The sequence below is a fragment of the Hyperolius riggenbachi genome, chromosome 10, assembly GCF_040937935.1.
Source record: "Hyperolius riggenbachi isolate aHypRig1 chromosome 10, aHypRig1.pri, whole genome shotgun sequence".
Taxonomy (NCBI): Eukaryota; Metazoa; Chordata; class Amphibia; order Anura; family Hyperoliidae; genus Hyperolius; species Hyperolius riggenbachi.
The window spans coordinates 83,983,641-84,003,320 of NC_090655.1; the positions used below are offsets into that span (position 1 = coordinate 83,983,641).

Consider the following 19,680-nt stretch of genomic DNA (forward strand, 5'->3'; position numbering starts at 1 on the left):
AGTTAATTAACAGCCTGTCTTTAACTCTGGAGTTATTTTAAGGATTGAAGAGTTAACTTACAGACAGAAGAGGTAACTTTAGGTTTGCCTGAGGTAAAATGTTTCCTGAATACTACATGCCTTATCACCATGGTAACAACTCTAGAAACATTATTAACCACTTGTCGACCGCACACTCATAACGCGCGTCAGCAAAGTGGCAGCTGCAGGACCAGCGACACAGATCTGCGTCGCCGGCTAATTAATCAGGAAACAGCCGCTGCTTCCTGTCAATTCACGGCGGGGGGCTCCGTGAATAGCCTGCGGGCTGCCGATCGCGGCTCGCAGGCTAAATGTAAACACAAGTGGAAATAATCTGCTTTGTTTACATTTGTACAACGCTGCTAACAGTAGCAGCGTTGTACTAGATCAGCGATCCCCGGCCAATCAGTGGCCGGGGATCGCTGATACATGACAGGCAGGAGCCTGTTAGAGGCTGCACAGGACAGATTCGTTCCTGTGCAGCCTCCGATCTCCGGGGAAGGAAGGGAGGAGAGGGAGAGGGGGAATCCTGCAGTGGAGGGGGCTTTGAGGTGCCCCCCCCCCCCGCCAGACGTAGGCAGGAGCGATCAGACCCCCCCCCCCCCCAGCACATCATCCCCCTAGTGGGGAAAAAAGGGGGAGATCTGGTCGCTCTGCCTGGTGTTTGATCTGTGCTGGGGGCTGTAGAGCCCACCCAGCACAGATCAGCGAAATCAACGCTGGTCCTTAAGGAAAGGGGGGGGGGGGGGTAAAGTGGTTAAAGACAGGAGATAAGCTTAGTGAATTGAGGCCATAGTACTCTGCCAGGAAAACTTTTTATGGCTGTAATTAGCTCATCAGTGATGTTTACTATATTCCCAGCAAGCTCCTGACAAGACAGAAGCGGTCACTTCCATCCCTGGAAATTAACTGTTTCAGTAGTAAAACAGCCTAGTTAGTAATATGTTTTATACTGTATATACGTTTATCTCATGTCACATATTGCCTTGAGTACACTTTAAGGTGAGAAAATGCTCCATAAATAGAAATGGCCCGAACCGTTCGCATCTCTCTGGGCCTTGTACTACTTCCGGGTCGCTATGACCCGGAGTAGTACGCCTGCGCTGGCCCGGCGGTGCACATCCTATATCGCACTCCTGTTGCCGGGCACTCTCTGCGCATGAGCATGACGTCACGCACATGCGCAGAAAGTGCCTGGCAACAGGAGCGCGTTCTAGGACGCGCAATGCCGGGCCAGCGACCCGGAAGTAGTACAAGGCCCACTGATTCAGAGATGTTCGCCGGCGAACGGTTCGGGAACCGTTCGCAACATCTTTAATGGTAAATGAAATGCTAATAATTCCAATTCACATGCAAACGTAATGAAAACTGTACTCCAACTGGGATTGGGTAAATGTAACACACTTCCTGTTTTTTTGATTTGCCCAAGCTGCTTACAGTTTGCATTACATTTGCATGTAAGCTGGAATAACTAGGATCTGATTGACCATCTCTGATAATGTCTAACAGGTAGACTGTTGCCTTGGCAACTGTTTTATCTTTCCATTCAAGTGTCTCGGTAGTTCTTCCTTTTCCACGTTTGAACTGAAGAAACTTCATAATAACTATGAAGCCTTCTTTAGAACAAAGTGGATCAATTACTTTTTGAACATGCACAATCCAACGCCAGATCGCCTGGTGGGTCTTGTATATATGGATAAAATTACACACAATGCCTTAAACTAAAGCAAGGCCTGTAAACTAGAATATATTTTGTTCTGAAACATTTCATCTCCGTGCTGTGGGTACAGCCAGTACTTTGCTAGCCTACTATTCATAAATGTGCATTACATTTCTAACAAAACAGAACACAATGTCACTTTCTGTCAAATGCTAAAGAAAAATAAACCAAACTTATATAAAACCCGCTGTCTTCTACTGTTTAGAAGTTTATGTTTTACAACATTACAGGTCATTGTTGCCAACCTTCCCAGAAAGGCAGCTGGTGCTTTTGGGGCCCAGTTAGGTATAAACTGTAACAAGTGCTGCTGCCCACAGAAGTCCAATTAATTAGAAGGCATTTTCATTTTACCTGGAATCAGTTATGTACTTCGGATGCGTACATGGAAAAGAGGCTTGGGGAAATTTGTGAGCCTAATCACTGATATTCTACGTTAACCACTTGAGGACCTAGGGCTTTCTACCCCTTAAGGACCGGCCACTTTTTTTCCATTCAGACCACTGCAGCTTTCACGGTTTATTGCTCGCTCATACAACCTACCACCTAAATGAATTTTGGCTCCTTTTCTTGTCACTAATAAAGCTTTCTTTTGATGCTATTTGATTGCGCCTGCGATTTTTACTTTTTATTATATTCATCAAAAAAGACATGAATTTTGGCAAAAAAATTATTTTTTTAACTTTCTGTGCTGACATTTTTCAAATAAAGTAAAATTTCTGTATACATGCAGCGCGAAAAATGTGGACAAACATGTTTTTGATAAAAAAAAACCCATTCAGTGTATATTTATTGGTTTGGGTAAAAGTTATAGTGTTTACAAACTATGGTGCCAAAAGTGAATTTTCCCATTTTCAAGCATCTCTGACTTTTCTGACCCCCTGTCATGTTTCATGAGGGGCTAGAATTCCAGGATAGTATAAATACCCCCCAAATGACCCCATTTTGGAAAGAAGACATCCCAAAGTTTTCACTGAGAGGCATAGTGAGTTCATAGAAGATATTATTTTTTGTCACAAGTAAGCGGAAAATGACACTTTGTGAGGAAAAAAAAAAAAAAAAAAAGTTTCCATTTCTTCTAACTTGCGACAAAAAAAAATGAAATCTGCCACGGACTCACCATGCCCCTCTCTGAATACCTTGAAGGGTCTACTTTCCAAAATGGGATCATTTGTGGGGTGTGTTTACTGTCCTGACATTTTGGGGGGTGCTAAATTGTAAGCACCCCTGTAAAGCCTAAAGGTGCTCATTGGACTTTGGACCCCTTAGCGCAGTTAGGCTGCAAAAAAGTGCCACACATGTGGTATTGCCGTACTCAGGAGAAGTAGTATAATGTGTTTTGGGGTGTATTTTTACACATACCCATGCTGGGTGGGAGAAATATCTCTGTAAATGACAATTTGTTAATTTTTTTTTACACACAATTGTCCATTTACAGAGATATTTCTCCCACTCAGCATGGGTATGTGTAAAAATACACCACAAAACACATTATGCTACTTCTCCTGAGTACGGCGATACCACATGTGTGGCACTTTTTTGCACCCTAACTGCGCTAAAGGGCCCAAAGTCCAATGAGTACCTTTAGGATTTCACAGGTCATTTTGAGAAATTTCGTTTCAAGACTACTCCTCACGGTTTAGGGCCCCTAAAATGCCAGGGCAGTATAGGAACCCCACAAATGACCCCATTTTAGAAAGAAGACACCCCAAGGTATTCAGTTAGTAGTATGGTGAGTTCATAGAAGATTTTATTTTTTGTCACAAGTTAGCGGAAAATGACACTTTGTGAAAAAACACAATTAAAATCAATTTCCGCTAACTTTTGACAAAAAATAAAATCTTCTATGAACTCACCATACTCCTAACGGAATACCTTGGGGTGTCTTCTTTCTAAAATGGGGTCATTTGTGGGGTTCCTATACTGCCCTGGCATTTTAGGGGCCCTAAACCGTGAGGAGTAGTCTTGAAACGAAATTTCTCAAAATGACCTGTGAAATCCTAAAGGTACTCATTGGACTTTGGGCCCTTTAGCGCAGTTAGGGTGCAAAAAAGTGCCACACATGTGGTATCGCCATACTCGGGAGAAGTAGTACAATGTGTTTTGGGGTGTATTTTTACACATACCCATGCTGGGTGGGAGAAATACCTCTGTAAATGGACAATTGTGTGTAAAAAAATCAAAATATTGTCATTTACAGAGGTATTTCTCCCACCCAGCATGGGTAAGTGTAAAAATACACCCCAAAACACATTGTACTACTTCTCCCGAGTACGGCGATACCACATGTGTGGCACTTTTTTGCACCCTAACTGCACTAAGGGGCCCAAAGTCCAATGAGTACCTTTAGGATTTCACAGGTCATTTTTGTTTCAAGACTACTCCTCACGGTTTAGGGCCCCTAAAATGCCAGGGCAGTATAGGAACCCCACTAATGACCCCATTTTAGAAAGAAGACACCCCAAGGTATTCCGTTAGGAGTATGGTGAGTTCATAGAAGATTTTATTTTTTTGTCACAAGTTAGCGGAAATTGATTTTAATAGTTTTTTTTCACAAAGTGTCATTTTCCGCTAACTTGTGACAAAAAATAAAATCTTCTATGAACTCACCATACTCCGTACGGAATACCTTTGGGTGTCTTCTTTCTAGAATGGGGTCATTTGTGGGGTTCCTATACTGCCCTGGCATTTTAGGGGCCCTAAACCGTGAGGAGTAGTCTTGAAACCAAATGTCGCAAAATGACCTGTGAAATCCTAAAGGTACTCATTGGACTTTGGGCCCCTTAGCGTACTTAGGGTGTAAAAAAGTTCCACACATGTGGTACCGCTGTACTCAGGAGAAGTAGTATAATGCGTTTTGGGGTGTATTTTTACACATACCCATGCTAAGTGGGAGAAATATCTCTGTAAATGACAATTGTTTGATTTTTTTACACACAATTGTCCATTTACATAGAAATTTCTCCCACCCAGCATGGGTATGTGTAAAAATACACCCCAAAACACATTATACTACTTTTCCTGAGTACGGCGGTACCACATGTGTGACACTTTTTTGCAGCCTAGGTGCGCTAAGGGGCCCAACGTCCTATTCACAGGTCATTTTGAAGCATTTGTTTTCTAGACTACTCCTCGCGGTTTAGGGCCCCTAAAATGCCAGGGCAGTATAGGAACCCCACAAGTGACCCCATTTTAGAAAGAAGACACCCCAAGGTATTCCGTTAGGTGTATGGCGAGTTCATAGAAGATTTTATTTTTTGTCACAAGTTAGTGAAAAATGACACTTTGTGAAAAAAAACCAATAAAAATTAATTTCCGCTAACTTTTGACAAAAAATTAAATCTTCTATGAACTCGTCATACACCTAACATAATACCTTGGGGTGTCTTTTTTTTCTAAAATGGGGTCACTTGTGGGGTTCCTATACCGCCCTGGCATTTTACAGGCCCAAAACCGTGAGTAGTCTGGAAACCAAATGTCTCAAAATGACTGTTCAGGGGTATAAGCATCTGCAAATTTTGATGACAGGTGGTCTATGAGGGGGTGAATTTTGTGGAACCGGTCATAAGCAGGGTGGCCTTTTAGATGACAGGTTGTATTGGGCCTGATCTGATGGATAGGAGTGCTAGGGGGGTGACAGGAGGTGATTGATGGGTGTCTCAGGGGGTGGTTAGAGGGGAAAATAGACCCCCTTCCGATCACCTCCCCAGTGCATGGATTGCATCTGAGGGTTTGGCCGAGTGATCAGGAGCCCACACGGGGCAAATTGGGGCCTGATCTGATGGGTAGGTGTGCTAGGGGGTGACAGGAGGTGATTGATGGGTGTCTCAAGGTGTGATTAGAGGGGGGAATAGATGCAAGCAATGCACTGGCGAGGTGATCAGGGCTGGGGTCTGAGGGCATTCTGAGGGTGTGGGCGGGTGATTGAGTGCCCTAGGGGCAGATAGGGGTCTAATCTGATAGGTAGCAGTGACAGGGGGTGATTGATGGGTAATTAGTGGGTGTTTAGGGTAGAGAATAGATGGAAACACTGCGCTTGGGTGGTGATCTGATGTCGGATCTGCGGGCGATCTATTGGTGTGGGTGGGTGATCAGTTTGCCCGCAAGGGGCAGGTTAGGGGCTGATTGATGGGTGGCAGTGACAGCGGGTGATTGATGGGTGGCAGTGACAGGGGGTGATTGATGGGTGGCAGTGACAGGGGGTGATTGATGGGTGATTGACAGGTAATCAGTGGGTTATTACAGGGGAGAACAGATGTAAATATTGCACTGGCGAATTGATAAGGGGGGGTCTGAGGGCAATCTGAGCGTGTAGGCGGGCGATTGGGTGCCCGCAAGGGGCAGATTAGGGTCTGATCTGATAGGTAACAGTGACAGGTGGTGATAGGGAGTGATTGATGGGTGATTGATGGGTAATTAGTGGGTGTTTAGGGTAGAGAATAGATGGAAACACTGCGCTTGGGTGGTGATCTGATGTCGGATCTGCGGGCGATCTATTGGTGTGGGTGGGTGATCAGATTGCCCGCAAGGGGCAGGTTAGGGGCTGATTGTTGGGTGGCAGTGACAGGGGGTGATTGATGGGTGATAGGTGATTGGCAGCTGATTGACAGGTGATCAGTGGGTTATTACAGGGAAGAACAGATGTAATTAATGTACTGGTGAATTGATAAGGGGGGGTCAGAGGGCAATCTGAGCGTGTGGGCGGGTGATTGGGTGCCCGCAAGGGGCAGATTAGGGTCTGATCTGATAGGTAAAAGTGACAAGTGGTGATAGGGGGTGATTGATGGGTAATTAGTGGGTGTTTAGAGGAGAGAATAGATGTAAACAATGGATTTGGGAGGTGATCTGATGTCGGATCTGTGGGCGATCTATTGGTGTGGGGGGGTGATCAGATTGCCCGCAAGGGGCAGGTTAGGGGCTGATTGATGGGTGGCAGTGACAGGGGGTGATTGACGGGTGATTGATGGGTGATTGACGGGTGATTGACAGGTGATTGACAGGTGATTGACAGGTGATCAGGGGGATAGATGCATACAGTAAACAGGGGGGGGTGGTCTGGGGGGGGGGGGGGGTCTGGGGAGAATCTGAGGGGTGGGGGGTGATCAGGAGGGGGCAGGGAGCAGGGGGGGGGGATAAAAAAAAATAGCGTTGACAGATAGTGACAGGGAGTGATTGATGGGTGATTAGGGGGGTGATTGGGTGCAAACAGGGGTCTGGGGGGTGGGCAGGGGGGGGGTCTGATGGGTGCTGTGGGCGATCTGGGGCAGGGGGGGGAGAAATCAGTGTGCTTGGGTGCAGACTAGGGTGGCTGCAGCCTGCCCTGGTGGTCCCTCGGACACTGGGACCACCAGGGCAGGAGGCAGCCTGTATAATACACTTTGTAAACATTACAAAGTGTATTATACACTTTGTATGCGGCGATCGCGGGGTTAACATCCCGCCGGCGCTTCCGTATAGCCGGCGGGATGTTGCGGCGAGCGGTGACAGGCGCCGGCGGAGGATCGCGTCACGGATGACGCGATCGCTCCGCCCATGCCCTTAAATGGACCGCCGCCTCTGTGGGTGAGCCGGTCCTTAAGGGCTCCACTTCCCGGCCACCTCTGTGCGTTAGGCGGTCGGGAAGTGGTTAAAGAGAACCCGAGGTGGACAGATAGGACACAGAGGCATGTTCTCTGTCTCATAACGTGACTCTGCCCGCCCCCATCCCCTATTGCCACACTATAGCAGCAATTCCCTGTTCAAAACACCCGCCAGGGGCGTTCTTACAGGATTTCCAGGACTGCCATTGGGTAGCTCTCTCTGGCCATGCCCCTGCCGCTCCCTGCACACTGGATGAGAGAATGAATCTCTCATCCCAGCGTCGTGACCTATAGGTCACGAAAATTAAAGTGGGCCAGTGCGGCCTACAGAAGTGGTGGTTTTTGCGGCAACCTGGCCCTCTCAGCCCCACAGATCAGGTAGCTTTTTTTTTTTTGAGTAAATTACGATGTAAAATATTGGTACATAATACTAATATTTTGCTACAGCTGAACCTAGCCCTATTCTTACACAGAACTATCCATCCCCACTCCTAAAATTAAGATACCCCCACTCAACCTGAAAAACACACACACACACACACACACACACACACACACACACACACACACACACACACACACACACACACACACACACACACACACACACACACACACACACACACACACACACACACACACACACACACACACACACACACACACACACACACCCTTAACCATGCCCTAAAAAACAACCTCCAGCACCTGACCTTAAAACACACACAATATGATTAAAGGGTAACCCATAGGCATCCATACAAATAGTTTACAGTGTGAAATGTGGGCACCCGATAATGATTTGTATGGGTGACTAGGGGAGACCCAGATTTCACCTACATATTGAATTGCCACTGGTCAGGTGAGAGAGTTAAACACTATCCCACACTACAGTTGTAGCAACTTGGGGATGGGGGGGGGGGGAAATACGTCACTTGCGGTCCAGCAGACTATAGCATTGCTGCTTTAGCAGCACACATATTAGGTGCTACGCGGCCACGACATGCGCCAAATTGACCTGGTTAGCCAAATTCCTGCCGATAATAGGCCCCAAATTGCCTATTTCGCTTTAGATCACTCCCACCTATAAAAGGGCCTACTTATTACATAAAGGGACTTAGATCTTATACCACCACCTACGAAAAAGGACTATGCCTGCACTCCTCTTTTAACATAAATGTTATTCTTCAGATGTATCCACTTACTGATAAAATACATCCATACAATCTAATGGCATATAGAATTCAGATGTATTGCAAGCAGTGCGTTACCGAAAACAGTTGACTGTATGCTTTACTGTGCGCGGCGCAATGCATGCATAATATGTAGTGCAACTTTCTTGTTCCGCTGCATTCCTGCTTTTACAGGGGATGCAAAGCCCACTAGGAATATAGCATTAAAGGGATACTGTAGGGGGGGGGGGGGGGTCGGGGGAAAATGAGTTGAACTCACCCAGGGCTTCTAATGGTCCCCCGCAGACATCCTGTGCCTGCGCAGCCACTCACCAATGCTCCGGCCCCGCCTCCAGTTCACTTCTGGAATTTCAGACTTTAAAGTCTGAAAACCATTGCGCCTGCGTTGCCGTGTCCTCAATCCCGCTGATGTCACCAGGAGCGTACTGAGCAGACACAGACCATACTGGGCCTGCGCAGTACGCTCCTGGTGACATCAGCGGGATCGAGGACACGGCAACGCAGGTGCAGTGGTTTTCAGACTTTAAAGTCTGAAATTCCAGAAGTGAACCGGAGGCGGGGCCAGAGCATTGGTGAGTGGCTGCGCGGGCACAGGATGTCTGCGGGGGACCATTAGAAGCCCCGGGTAAGTTCAGCTCATTTTCCCCCGACCCCCCCTACAGTATCCCTTTAACTGCCTTGTACTTTTCCAGGTACAAGCACTTGTTTTGAAAAAGATTGAAAGCTAATGAAATAAGTCTTGGTTCCAAACTTTAATTGCCCCATTGTGGCCCTAGTCAGGCAAAGCCTTTTGGTCAGTTTGTGGAGTTCAACAAATGATCTGGTGACCAGTTGCATAACCTGTAGCTTTTCAGCAGGGCAACTGCTAGCTAGAACAGCTTTCCAGATTATTAAATTATTTGCTGTATATTGAGCACTGTCTGACAAAGGTCTGCAAGACCACCAGCAAGCTAAAAATGTTAATGGATAGGCTCCTACAAAAAAAAAAGGAAGTTCCTACAGTTAGAGCTGGTTCACACTAGGTCCGGAAACTTTTCCTTGGCTCCTTTTTTCAGCCCTGATTAAAAATGGAGCCACGGACAGCAATGTTACAAATAGCAGCCGTCTTCACCAAAGAAAAAAAATGGATCCGTCTGCGTTTGCAGGGACTAGTTTTCAAAATGTGAACGGAAGGCTAGGATCTGCTTAATTTTCACGCAACAGATCTGGACCCTGATACACGCAGGGGTAGTGGCAAGCAATGGGAAAACGGATTTCCCTCTACACAGGCAAATTTTAACACAGAAACTGATCCGGGGGGCTGCCATGAGAGGATGATAGCCGGCAGGATGGGGTGGCAGCAGTCAGCGGGATGTCCCCCCCCCCCCACCTAGGTCCCCCGTCCCCGCTACCCCGCCAGCTAGTTTTGCAAAACTTGTGACAATGTATAACAGGGAGCTTACCTACTCCTTCCGTACAAGATCTGGTTCATTTTAATGAATCGATTCAAATGAATCAATTCATTGAAAAGAGCCAAACTTCCCATCACTAGGAGCCACTGCATGCAATGCCGCCCTCTGAAGTATAGAGGGTGGCATTGCAGGCAGTGATGCATAGTGATGGGAAGTTTGGCTCTTTTCAATTAATCGATTCATTCGAATTGATTCATTAAAAAGAACTGGGTCGTGAACCGAAGGAGTAAGTAAGTAAGCTCCCGGCTCCCTGCTATTGAAACAATTTTTCCAAAACTAGCTGGAGGCGTAGCGGGGACAGGGACCCAGGTGAGGGGGGGAGGGACGTCCCGATGACCGCTGCCACCTCCGTCCTGCCTGCTATACCCCTCCAGCATAGCGGCTGTCTTTCCCTTATGGCTGGGCATAAGTTTCCATGGACTGGAAACGTGTACTTCAAAAATATCATTTTTAAGAAAAACGGGGGAGGGTAAGAAAAAAGTTTAGAAAACCGGATCCGTGTAAAACGGATCTGATCTGCAACGGACCAGTGTGGACCTAGCCTTATTAGAAAGCAGGACAAACGGCAGGATAAAAGCTGCTTAGATCCCTTTAAAGGATACCCAAGGTGACATGTGACATGATGAGCTAGACATGCGTATGTACAGTGCCAAGCACACAAATAACTATACTGTGTTACTTTTTTTCCCCTCTCCCTGAAAGAGTTAAAAACCAGGTATGCAAGTGACAATTTCTGTTCAGGTCGGGACCGGGTCGGACTAGAACGTACTGATAAGGAAATGCAGCCATATATCACTTGTCTGGCAGTAAATGGCTTCTGAGATTTTAGCTCTGGCATACGAAAATGAATGAGTTATTGAGAAGAGGCCATGAAACAGTATAAACTTAAAAAGTAGATTTAAATATAACATAACACTGTAGGATACCTTCAAAAGTCATTTTTTAGAAGGAGGAGGATAGATACAATTGTTTATCTCAATTAATTTTCACCTCGGATGTCCTTTAAGGAAACAAGGATAGATGGAATAGTAAGTTACCTCAGCTTCCTCTGCTTTAGCTGTAACATCCCTTTCCTTCTTCAGCTTTTGACCTTCAGTTTTAACACCTTTTTTGCTGCAGAGTTTGGTTTTTGCCTCCACTTCTGGAGAAATGCTGTCAGGCTTCCGAGGCTTCACAGGAGGTAATGGCTTGTCCTCCTCTCCTTTGAGGTACCTTTCATATGGCAAGATTAACCTGGAGAGTTAGGAAAGAAGATTAGTTACTTATTTCCATTTCTGAAGCATTATTGAACATAAACGTCAAAGTATTTTTCATCCTGTAATCTTTCCAAATTACTTTCCTATAGTGCAGATGGAAATATTTATACCAAACTTAGAACTGTTTGTTTATGACTTGGAGAAAAGTCACCTGCAGTTTTATTAAGATGGTAATTCTTGTCTACACAGAGTAGAGTACATAATACTGATTTTTTTTTCCAGAACATTTCAGAATAAATAGAAAAAGTCACATCACTTGCTGACCATCCATAGGCTTACAAACCAATCTTATACAAAGTATAATGTAATTGTGGGAAGAAACAAAGGGAGGAATCTCAAGTCTCCAGAAATCTATACCCCACAAAAACTGAGAACATGAAAACTTCATCCAGATCACATTCTGCATGGGATTTGAGCCTGGCATCTCTGAGAAAGGGAATGGGACACTGGTAGGCAGCTGATGAGAATTAATTCAACATGTACTACGCCATTACATGAGTTGGATGCCGGGTGCTGTTTAACCATTTCAGCCCGCGGGGATTTTTCACCTTATGCATCAGAGCAATTTTCACCTCCCATTCAATCGCTAATAACTTTATCACTGCTTAACACAATTTATTGATTTATATATTGTTTTTTCCACCACTAATTAGGCCTTCTTTGGGTGGTACATTTTGCTAAGAACTTTTTTTATAAATGCATTTTAACAGGATTAATAAGAAAAAAATAGACAAAAACTGAGAAATAATGATTTTTTCCCATTACAGCCTTAAAATAATCCATGCTACCATAATTAAAAGCTATGTATTTTATTTGCCAGTTTGTCTCGGTTATGACACCATTTAAATTTTGTCCCTATCAATGTATGGCGCCAATATTTTATTTGGAAATAAAGGTGCATTTTTCCCGTTTTGCGTCCATCACTATTTACAAGCTTATAATTTATTTTATTTGGGTAATAGTTTGGTGTGGGAAATAAACAGTTAATTTTTAATGTTATTATACGTGTAAATTGTAATGTAAAAAATATGTAGATGTAGTTTTACTATTTGGCCACAAGATGGCCACCTTGAATTTTTTTTTCTCCTTGTGCTTCTCGATTATCGGAAGCTCAAGGAGGACACGGAAAATTTTATTTGCAGAAAGACTGAAGCCTCTAGTAAGAGCACTTCGGTTTTTCTGCTGGGGACTTGGATCGGTGATCGGGACACATGTTCCCGTTCACTGATTCCAGGGCTACCGGGGGACAGCATGGGGGGGGGGGGCGCTGAAGCGCGGCACCGCAGCAGAGCAGCCGCCTGGACGTGAGGATCACGTCTGGGCGGCTGAAATGGTTAAATGACCAATATTTTACTATACAGTACCTGGCACCCATTCTCATTTAAACCCTCCACTATAAATGTCTACCCTCCTCCCCCCAAACAAATGCCTAAACTCCCTTACCTAATGCTTTCCCTAACCCCCACCAAATGTCTAAACCTAACCTTACCTACTCCCTAACCCCCTGCTAAGTCCCTAAACTACACACACACCTTCTAGTAAGTGCTTAAAACTCTTGAAACCCAACTGCCCAATAGACAATTGTAACTAACAGTCTACAACCATTAAATTACATTGTAGTAGCTGCCTTGGGTACCCAAAACCAATGCTTGGGTGCCTATTAGACACCTGTTGTTTGTGGCACCCAAGGCATGGCCTCGTGGCGAGAGCGGAGACGTGTGGCTGTGGTGAGGACGTCCTGGAGCTTTTTATTTATATGCGCATGTTCTTAATACTAAATGTGAGTGTTTTAATGTTTTAAAATAAACGGAGTTACGCTATGTTACCTCTCCTCTGAGCCTCATTAAGGGAGAAGGCTGCGGATTAAGAATTAAGAGGTCTGATGAAAGGCTTTAGCTGAACTGTCATGGTCAGCCATTACCTCTGGTAAGCTTTGAGTTTTACTGGTTGTGGAAGCACAGAGTGACGGTGGTTTCTATATTCATAGCACGGGCTGGTGCTGTCACTTTTGGTGGAGGACTTGTAATGTTTGGCCCCAACTGTATTACGCTATATATGGTTTTTTCATCTGAGTGCAACTAGGAGGAAGAGCTCGGGGACGTGGGGCCACATCCACTTTAACACGAGTTTGCTATAACTAATCAGCCTCTGGATCTGGTGAAAGTGATACCTATCAATGTACTAACTGCATATCATTGTTGAAGCGGAAAAGAGAACTTTGGAAAATCCAGCTATTGTCACAGAGCAGTGATATATGGACATTTGTGCAAACTGGGACTTGTGTTCTAGCTAGTAGATGTGTGCTGATATTTTAAACTGACAGGTGTAGAGCGCCGCACTCATTGTCTTTTCATTTGAATTTAGGGTGGTCATACCCACCCAGGTGTACGGCGATCCACGTGTCAGTGGCTAGGTTCTTATTTGTGTATTTTAGCTTGTTGGAGGAGCGCATATACCACATTTATCTTTGATTATACCCAATTAAAGTGGTTAAACACCCAGCATTTCAACTTTGCTTTAAAAGATTGCTTACAGCTTAGAAACGATTATGCCAGATTTTTTTTTTAGCAGAAATTCACAATGGATTAAACATGACATTTTAGTGTTGCATTTAGCTAGAAATCCTCCTCCATGCTAAGGTTTAGATACAAATGTATCTATTTACAATATAAATAAACAAACACCTCTCTGAGAGAGCACAGAGGGCTTCCCCGGCAGGCTTTTCAGAGGTCTAATTGCATTCCAAACAAAGATACATTTGTAACTAAAGATAAGAATGGATGCGGATTCCTAGTTAAATCCAACACTAAAATGTCATGTTTAACCCATTCAGTGAATTTCTGCTTAAAAAAAAAATCTGGCATAATTTCTAAGCTGTAAGCAATCTTTTAAAGCAAAGTTGTAATGCTGGGTGTTAAACCGCTTTAACCTGATCTTGATTCGTATCTCCAACCCTACCTACCCCCCCCCCCCCCAAAAAAAAACCCTTTTCTTTCAAAACTACTTAATGCATAAACATTAAAAAAAAAAAATCTATTAGATGCATATGAAAACTGCCTTCACAGTTACACTAACATGAGTACCTAATACGCTTGTAAGGGCATTTCAGATTATACTTATCATAGACGCTAAGACTTATGAGGTACGGCGTGTTATGAAACTGGCCTGTAATATTTGCAATCAGTACTACTGACTGCAATCCATAAAGCAAAGCAGATCACATCTGGCAAGGGGTATGTTCCTCACATCCTCAGCCAAAACATGAGCAATGCAGAATGCTACAAAACATCGCAAGAGGATTTACAACATTCTGACTTTTAATACAATTAGATTTTTCTTGAAGCATATCAAATCTCTGACACAGAAATGATACATCAAACAATTTACTTTTTTTTTAGTAATCTGTTTTGAGGTTCCTCCTGAGTTCTGCAAGTTAAAGGAGAGCATAACTATGTAATAATTAGGAGAGATTGGATTATATTACAATCTCTGTTTCAAGTTCAGCGATAATCTCTCCTTTTTCTGCCTCCCAAATGCATTTGGTATGATTAATGGCTCACAGTGAGATTAATGCACAACTCAGCGACTTCAAAATAGCAGTGCTGCTATAGAGAACACTTTGTTGTTTTAAAGACAAATTAATTTAGTGAAAGAAAATCTCTGCTTACATAAGGCCATTTTTGTGAAGAGTATTTATTCAGAGATGGACAGGTCCCAGGCTATGAGACTATTTGGTCCCAGCAATACCTGGTAGAGCAGCTGTAGGGGATGGAATTGGCACAAAGGCTGCAAGATTCATTAACCATTTAACAGCCAATTTAGAGGCTTGCAAATGCTGCAGACACTTTTTTTTTATTGTTTACATCTTCTTATTAGTGCTGCTGTAATGTATTTATGACCACTAGGGGGGCAGTGTGAGACAATAACAGAAGACTTCTGCTTTCAGTTTCTATATTTTCTGCTAGAGAGAGATCAAAGCATCCCAATAATTTACAGCACAATGAGTCTTGCCGACTGAGGTCAAAAGCAGTGCACTTATCTCAAATGAGATAACTCTATTAAAGCTGCTAATCGGTTAAAGGGTATCTGAACACTGCCATAGTAGTATTTGACTCACACACTTGAAAGAAGCATGCAGCTAATCCTGTCAGACTTAAGTCAGAAACATCTGATATGCGTGCTTGTTCAGGGTCTATGGCTAAAAGTATTAAAGATAGAGGCTCAGCAGGACAGCCAAGCAATCTGTATTGTTTAAAGAGAACCCGAAGTGGGTTTGAAGAATATTATCTGCATACAGAGGCTGGATCTGCCTATACAGCCCAGCCTCTGTTGCTATCCCAAACCCCCCTAAGGTCCCCCTGCACTCTGCAATCCCTCATAAATCACAGCCACGCTGCTGACAAACAGCTTGTCATAGCTGGCTGTGTTTATCTCTATAGTGTCAGTCTGCTGCTCTCCCCGCCTCCTGCAGAACTCCAGTCCCCGCCTGCCTCCCTTCCCTCCCTGCTGATTGGAGGGAAGGGACGGGGGCAGGGACCGGAGCTATGCAGGAGGCAGGGGAGCAGCTGAGACTGACACTACAGATGTAAACACAGCCTCACAACAGGGCTGTGATTTATGAGGGATTGCAGAGTGCAGGGGGACCTTAGTAGGGTTTGGGATAGCAACAGAGGCTGGGCTGTATAGGCAGATCCAGCCTCTGTATGCAGATAACATTCTTTAAACACACCTCGGGTTCTCTTTAAGAGAAAATGAAGATGTCATCCTCCATATCTCTCTCAGTTCAGAGGTTAAAGCTTCAAACAGAGGTGAGGGATTGAGGCAAGGTCCCTAGTGTGAGCATTTGGCTCTCCTTGTGATTACAATTGAAGTGGGAGGGTGCCATATTGGTTATCTTAATTTTTAAACCATGCAAGTTTCTTGGCTGCCCTACTGATCCTCTGCCTAAGCTCAGCAAAGAAGCCAGCAACACACCATGGGGAAATAAAATCCAAGGAACTTTTATTAGGCAATAGGCACATCCAAACACATGCTGTGGAGGTTTTGCCAGGCACCACTGTTCAGAGAGGTAGACTGCTACAACTACCTACCATTACCAAACATGCAGATCAGATGTTACTGATTCTCTGAACATCCTAAGATTATCTGCATGCTTCTTTCACTTGTGTGACTTATGCTGGGCATACACGGTGCATTTATGCGCTGGAATCGAGCCGCTGGCTCGATGCCGGCGTGTCCCTGCTCGTACGCGCAGATCGAGTGGATCGATTCCCGCGGGCACTTTTTTATCAGCCACTCGTTACTTCCATTGTCCGCCCACGGGGATTAAGCGCAGAATCGATCCGCCGCGGTGATCGGACAGGTTGGATATTATCAATCGAGCCATCAGCTGCTCGATTGATGAGAAGAATCTAGCCGTGTATACCCAGCATAGGAAACCACTGATGCATGAAAGATCAGCAGTACTGCCAGGCAACTGGTACTGTTTAAAAGAAAGTAAGTATGGCAGCCTCCATGTCCCTCTCACTTCAGTCATTATTTATGATTCAATAAAGCCCCGCCCAAAGCACAAATGTTTTCCACCTCTTGCATCAGGCTGCCATTGCAATGAGCTGCAATCTCCTCTGAAAGATTCAGTCTGTGCCTAATGCTTGCAGTCTGCACAGCAAGATGATGCAATGTAAGCATGATCAGCTCCTCCCACAGAGCCTCAAAGTCTATGCAACTTTATTAGTTATGTGATCAAAAATCCAATACAGTATTTTTAGCTACAGAAACCTCTTATGACTAAACTATTGGGTGGTATAACTGGATCTTTGCTCAGGGAAAACCTATTTGACTGCTCCCCCCCCTTTATTTATAACCAATGTGCTCACATTAAACTCTATATGCCCACTCTACACTGCAGATAACCTCTAATCTTGACCCAACATAGGTTTTTAATATTTGTGTTCTGCCTGGGGAGTGCCCACTATCATGTTTACCCAGCACCAGAGATTAAGCTGCCATTGGACAACTGGCCTCAGGTCAGGAGCTTTGTTAATTGGCTCCTGACCCAGTGATCACTGATAATTAATCACAGTGATAACTCTGTCAGGACATAAGTAGTAAGTGCTGTGTTCTGTTCTTCCTTGCTGTCAGTGGGAGTTCTTTATAGAGAGATAGACAGATTGCTACAGAGATTTTTTTTAACCCCCTTGGTTCCCAGTCATTGCTATGTACAAAACGAATACATATTCTGCACGTATTTAGCATCTTTGTTTAGAATACACACAAAGAATAGGGTTTTTGAAGGCTTTTATGAATAAATCATGCTATAAACACATTCGTGTATTTTTAAATGAAAGTTTACACAACTTTTTCTGACTATGAAAATAATTTCAGCTACAATAATACCAAACCGTATTTAAAAATAGCATAATTTCTTAAAGAGAACCCGAAGTGTGTTTAAAGAATGTTATCTGCATACAGAGGCTGGATCTGCCTATACAGCCCAGCCTCTGTTGCTATCCAAAACCCCACTAAAGGTCCCCCTGCACTCTGCAATCCCTCATAAATCACAACCGTGCTGTGAGGCTGTGTTTACATCCGTAGTGTCAGTCTCAGCTGCTCCCCCGCCTCCTGCATAGCCCCGGTCCCTGCCCCCGTCCCTTCCCTCCAATCAGCAGGGAGGGAAGGGATGCAGGCAGGGAGTGGGACTGGAGTTCTGCAGGAGGCGGGGAGAGCAGCAGACTGACACTATAGAGATAAACACAGCCAGCTCTGACAAGCTGTTTGTCAGCAGCGTGGCTGTGATTTATGAGGGATTGCAGAGTGCAGGGGGACCTTAGGGGGGTTTGGGATAGCAACAGAGGCTGAACTGTATAGGCAGATCCAGCCTCTGTATGCAGATAATATTCTTCAAACCCACCTCGGGTTCTCTTTAAGGGAAATTAAAGATATTTAAAGTCAACCAAATGCATCACAGAACTGTAAAAATGGTTATGGTAAACAAGGGGTTAAGTTAAAGTGTCAACATTCATATATGTCCATTCATATTTTGAATTTTATAAACTTTTTGCCTCTGAGAAATATTCTTTTTTTTTCTACCGGTACAGATATTTATTTTCTCAATGATAACCCAAACAGAAACCTTCACAATAGTTTTGTTATTTTAAGCATTTTTTTGTATTATTTTAACAAAGAGAAAAAACAAAGAACAAAGTAACTTTTGATGGACCTACTGTATTCTTGATTAGGCAATGTTAAAAACTAAACATTACAAAACTCAGCTAAAGAAAACCTAGCTAACCGTAAAATTATTCTAAATAACATCGCCTCCATCATTGTGAAGTCACTAATATATATGGTACATTCTTAGTGTTTTTTCATTTCAAAGGCATGGGCATCCCACCTCAGGTGCTTTGTTTAGGCTATAAATGCCCTTCGGAGTTGATACAGGATTATGCAAATTTATGCTGGTTGAAAATGGACCAATTGAATTCTTTCTCAACAGGATTCGATTGGTCTATTTTCAAGCAACAGAAATGTGCATAATCCTGCATCAGTTTGGAATTATTTGCATCTCATTGACCATTCCTAGTAATGACATCACACTCAGACAACAAAAGACATTTGTCACACAGGTGCAAGGAAAACTGAGGCAGATGTGGAGGTGTTGCCCTGAGTTACCATCAGGTTTCATGTCTTTAACCACCCTGGCATTTTTATTTTTTGCGGCGCTCGGCCGCGGGTGGTTTTTTTTTTTGCCATTTTTTTTTATCCTGTAGCTAGTCTAGCACTAGCTACATGATTCCCCCATCCCTGCGGCATCCCGCCCACCCCTCCGATCGCCGCCGGCGATCATACCCAACAGGAAATCCCACTCTGAATGGGATTTCCCATTAGGGCTTCCCTCCTCGCCGTGGTGACAATCAGAATGATGTCATCACATCAGGGGGAGTCCCGATCCACCCCATAGCGCAGTGCTGCGCGTCTTTGGGGGGGGGGGCCTCTTTCTAAGTGCGTAGCGGCGGATCAGCGGCAATTGAATTAAACACGCAGCTAGCAAAGTGCTAGCTGCGTGTTTAAAAAAATTGTAAAAAAAGACCCACCAGGGGCTGAGATATCCACCGCGGCGGTAATGGACGAGCTGAGCTCATCCGTAACGCTAAGGTGGTTAAAGGATACCACAACCAAATAAAAATGATAGCTGCAGTGTGTGGGGGTTAAAAGTACATACCATCTGCTCCTCCTGCCCCCTCCATCTGCCGCCGTTAGTCTAATATACATCCAGGTGTCCGGCAACTTTCTTGACCCGGACATACTGTGCCCTGTGTGCGCAGTATGTCCTCCCCTCTTCACTTCTGGCCAGCGCATAGCGAGCGGCTCACAAGCACGCTTAAAGAAACAAGGATTCTGACTGACTGTTTGGAGCAAAAGTGGGACAGGCTGCTCAGTATTTCTTTTTACCTATCTTGATTA

At 44.4% G+C, this 19,680-nt stretch overlaps 1 protein-coding gene across 2 annotated transcripts in view; it reads right to left on the reverse strand.

Moving 5' to 3' along the window:
• The window catches only part of ARID5B (AT-rich interaction domain 5B), a 445,568-nt gene that overhangs the window by 17,304 nt on the left and 408,584 nt on the right, over positions 1-19,680 (reverse strand). For both annotated transcript variants that reach the window (XM_068255131.1, XM_068255132.1), the window contains one exon: positions 10,999-11,194. In XM_068255131.1, coding sequence (XP_068111232.1) covers positions 10,999-11,194 — 196 coding nt within the window. The remainder of the gene's footprint in view (positions 1-10,998; positions 11,195-19,680) is intronic.